The sequence below is a fragment of the Chaetura pelagica genome, unplaced genomic scaffold (assembly GCF_000747805.2).
Source record: "Chaetura pelagica isolate M959 unplaced genomic scaffold, ChaPel_1.0 scaffold82, whole genome shotgun sequence".
Taxonomy (NCBI): Eukaryota; Metazoa; Chordata; class Aves; order Apodiformes; family Apodidae; genus Chaetura; species Chaetura pelagica.
This window is the reverse complement of record NW_009952990.1, coordinates 4,073,227-4,077,942: the sequence shown is the minus strand read 5'-3', so window position 1 is coordinate 4,077,942 and position 4,716 is coordinate 4,073,227. Positions and strand designations below refer to the sequence as shown.

Below are 4,716 nucleotides of genomic sequence, written 5' to 3'. Positions count from 1 at the left end.
TGTATGTAGCAGTTCATGGGCTGTAGCTTCTGACTTTTATTATCGATACAATATTTATTTCATATATGACTTATTATTCTTAAACTGTTAATCAGTGATACATAGAAAACACATGACATAATGAAAAAATAAATAATTATTTTAAGTTGGTATGAAAACCAGTTCAACAATCACTGTTGCTGCAGCTTCAAATGATGAGATGGATGAGGACAAAGACTTGGCTAAATGTCAGTTATGTTCAGATACTGAAAGGTATAGTGTCCTTGGCTACTTATAAAAATAAATATGTAGCTGAGCCTTCTAGTTGTGCTTGGAACTGATTTTTGAGTAGGGGGAAGGGGGATTAAGATTGGAAGGTGCTGCTTGTTCCAGTAATCACAATCTCAATTTCTCCACAATGTAAATTTGCCACTAATCCATCAAACTGTCAAGGGAGCCTCTCCATACTGAATTTGGGTGGGTTTGTTTTTTTCTGTAATACGAAAGAAAATGTTGTGCAAAATGATGCAATTTTAAAACGTCTATGCAGTGATAATCTGTATTTGTTTGAATAAGTGGGAGCAATAATTCTTTTCTTGCAGATGGAATGCAAATAGAAAAAGAATTCTCTTAGCATATTAATTCAGTAAGAAGATTAATATAAGCTTGCAAACTTCTTAGTCAAAATCTTTATTCTCTCAATAGAATGCAATACAATTACTGCTTTGATGCTGATAGTAAATGAACTGTTTTATTGAATTGTCACAATGAAATATTGGAGACTGTGTATGCTACTTCTTAAAAAGATTATATTTGAGGAAGACTTTGTAGAGGAGGCAAAAGAGGCCAAGAAAATTCGTTTCAAAAAGAGACATAAAGAAGTGGCTGCAACTGGACCAGTGGCAGCTACCATTACAGCCTGTTGACATTCCTGAATTCTGGACCCAGTTTGGAATAAAATTCTTAGCTTCAGGTATATTCACTGAAAGCACAGAATTAAGCCATGACTACATAAATTAGTATGAATTATTGATACTATTCCATTCAAGGATTGATATTAATGTATTTTGCAATACTGACTAGCATCACCCTTTGTTTCTTAGTTTTCAGTCATGGTCTCAGTTTATGATAAAATTCTTTATACCTGAAACAATGATCAAGCTTGAAACATGTCAAGTTCAAAGGGACCTCAGGAGGTCATATAGTCTAGTCTCCTGCTCAAAGCAGGTGATCTATGATAGCAGACCAATTGATTCTTAGCACTTCATAAGAATATTCTTTTAATATTTTTGAAGACTTGGTGTTCTCCTAAATAACAGGCTCTCTACTATTTGTTTTTTGCACAGAATACTAAGGTCAGACCTTAAGAAGAGGTTACTTAGAAGTTTTCATAAGAGAGAGAACTTTCTTTACAGAGACCAAGAGTAGTGTCTAACTTTCCTCCTGTTGTGAAAACTCTGTAGACATTTGGTGTTAAACTCTAAATTGTGCTCCTTTTTTTCATGTTTGGATCTTAAGATATATATTGTACAATTTTTATATCAGTGCAACCCCCACATTTTTTTTCTTGCCCAGTAGTTTATTTCTTAGTTAATTGTCGTTTGTGACACTGAACATTACATTTTTTTTATTTTTCCAGTGTGACAACGCCAAAGGACTCAAAGCCTTCTATGATGCAATAAAATATGGACCTAATCATCTGATGGTTTTTGGTGGCGTATGTGCAACAGTTACTTCTATCATTGCTGAATCTCTAAAGGGATGGAATTTGGTTCAGGTAAGGCGTGGAATGGAATATATTCAAATGCTGACTATCTTGTATCTCTCTTTTTATTTTTATTTAGAAATGTAGTATTTGATGGTTTTTCAAACTTAACATTTTGTATAATAAGTATATCTCAGTTTTGAAGGCCAGTGAAGTTATGTGGAAAGAACAACTACTTCCATCTACTTCCATATAGCAATCGATCTTAAGGCTTCACGTTGTATTCAAAATGTTTGGGACTATGGGGCAGCAGACATGTCTCAGTAGATTAATGGAATAAAATTAATCTAAAGTATCTCAAAAAGCAACCTAAATGAAATAAAATTAAGTTATGGTGGGTGGGCAAATCCAAGACTCATCCAGAGTTAGCGGAAACAATTCTTCAAGCCTGAAGTTATGGTATACAGGGGTCTTGGTCTCTACTCAGTCATAATGCAATAATTTCTATTGACTTCAAAAGCGTTAGAAGTTTGTAAATTCTAATTAGTAACTGAATACATGTTTCAGTATTTGATTGACAAAGAACATTTATTCCCAGCTGTTCTTTCTGACGTTCTCAAAGGGCAGGTTTGTTGGAAAGGTTCCCTCTGCTGAGGAATCAGAATTTACTAATACAAATCTTTAAAATGCAGATGATAACAGCACGATTTTCTTAATTTCTTCAATCATCTGTCCAATGATGGTTTTTGGATTGATGGCTGTTGATGCCAGTTAGCCAGCCAATTTGCTTTTCAGAAGTGGAAATGCCCTAGCTTGCATTAGAAAGGGTGTGGTTAGTCAGTGAAGAGAGGTTCTCCTCCTCCTCTATTCTGCCTTGGTGAGGCCACATCTGGAATATTGTGTCCAGTTCTGGGCCCCTCAGTTCAAGAAGGACAGGGAACTGCTTGAAAAAGTCCAGTGCAGAGCCACAAAGATGATTAAGGGAGTGGAACATCTCCCTTATGAGGAAAGGCTGAGGGAGCTGGGTCTCTTTAGCTTGGAGAAAAGGAGACTGAGGGGTGACCTCATCAATGTTTACAAATATGTAAGGGGTGAGTGTCAGGGGGACGGAGTTAGGCTTTTCTCAGTGATGACCAGTGATAGGACAAGGGGTAATGGGTGTAAATTGGAGCATAGGAGGTTCAAGGTGAATATCAGATTTATTTTTTTTTTAATGTGAGAGTGACAGAGCACTGGAACAGGCTGCCCAGGGAGGTTGTGGAGTCTCCTTCACTGGAGACATTCAAAACCCACCTGGATGAGTTCCTGTGTGATGTACTCTGGGTGACCCTGCTCTGGCAGGGGGGGTGGGCTAGATGATCTTTCGAGGTCCCTTCCAACCCCTAGGATTCTAGGATTCTATGATTCTGGCTTTCCTACTCAATATTCCTCTTTCTCCAAAGACAAGTTTGTCCTATTTATTAAAATGAACAAAGCATTCTATAGCAAAAAAACTCCAAAACTATAAAAGAATAGTGTGTAAGGTTTTGGTTACCAACAGACTCATCTTTTCCATCTGGAATACTCACTGAGAATAGGGTAAAATGAAGAAATAAGGCATAATTAAGTTTGTGAAGATGATGATGATCAGAGTACAAATGGGAAAATCTTAGGAGAATAATTAGAGGAGCTTGTTAACTGTGTTTGCAGTGATCGTCATATCAGATAGTTTTTTCTTATTTCAGGGTTTTTTTCTGGTGTGAAAAGCATCAGTTATCCTATGAAAACAAAATAAAAGTGTATCTCTCAGGAGAACAGAGAAAGCAACAGAAAGCTTGAAGCTATCATGGAACATTCTCTCTTAAAAATTACCTAGTCCATATGGGCCTTTAATGAAGGTGGCTGGAGCACTTTTTTTTTTTTTTTGAATTTGTCACATGGAGCTTCCGGATGATGTTCTAAAGAGCTGGATTTCTTTGTGCTAAATCCTTTTCATTTGCAGTCAAGTTCTGCCTGCTAAGGTCTAAAAATCAATTTGTTAATGCAGTTGCTCAGTCAGTAAGGAAGGGCAATTAGAAAGCTTCTATTTGCTTTTAAATGCCTTAATTTGTCAATGTATGTGTTAACTTATATAATGATATGAAGCATTGCTATCAAACAGCATCTATTTCTTCGTATTTAACCACTACAGCTGTGACTTAGTCTTAAACATTATTAATGATCAGTACATCAAGGGATTCTCTGCTGCTTGGGCTTAGTATCCTGCAGGCACGAGATAATCCTCACGTGTTGTAACTCCGCTTTGTGTCAGGTAGTTATATATTGATTGAATGACAAAAGAATACCTGGAAGCATGGCTGGGAAGTGTGGAGAGGTTTAGTGGATGGTACAGGAAGAATGGAAAGAGTCTAAATACAGTTTAAGTGTTATGTTATATGGTGACAGCAATATGTGTATCTGTAAATCAGCATGTGTAAGATAGTGGGGAAATGGAGTACAAATTCTTCCACTCCCCTGAACCCACTGTCGTAAACATCTTTGATTAAAACCACAACTTGAATAGAAGGAATAGATAGAAATCTGTAGTTGTTGGAAGTGGAGTGATAATATTCAGCATGATAAAATACAAGATTTGTCCTTCTGCAAAACCTGAAACTTCACCTCAGGGCATCACAGCAAGCTTACGTAAATAGTTATTTGAATTTGTGATCATGACGAAGTCATTTTATGTTGCAATCAAAAACAGGCAAAACAGCATATAGACAAAAGCTAACCTGACACTGTATTACTTAATAGAGGATATGCATTTGAATGTCGGACTCCATCTTTTTTTCCCTGTGCAGGCAGTCATGAAAACAGAGCAGGAATATTTGATTTGATTGTCATGTCGCTGAGCAAAGTGATGATTGTCTTCAGTTCAAGAGAAATTCAGGATGCTACTGATAGTACTGGGAGGAATAGGGAAGAAAAGAAAGATTAACAGATTATAATAAATGAAAAATTACTTTCTTTAGCAAATATGATATGAGGTTGCCTGCCTGCTGAGCTTTTCT

The 4,716-nt window shown here is 36.5% G+C and overlaps 1 protein-coding gene across 1 annotated transcript in view; it reads left to right on the top strand.

The window, feature by feature from the left end:
- The first annotated feature begins 746 nt into the window (after positions 1-746).
- GABBR2 (gamma-aminobutyric acid (GABA) B receptor, 2) overlaps positions 747-4,716 on the top strand; it is a 371,505-nt gene continuing 367,535 nt past the window's right edge. Inside the window, exons 1-2 of the mRNA XM_009996521.1 lie at positions 747-896; positions 1,619-1,756. Of these exons, the coding sequence (XP_009994823.1) occupies positions 747-896; positions 1,619-1,756 (288 nt within the window). The remainder of the gene's footprint in view (positions 897-1,618; positions 1,757-4,716) is intronic.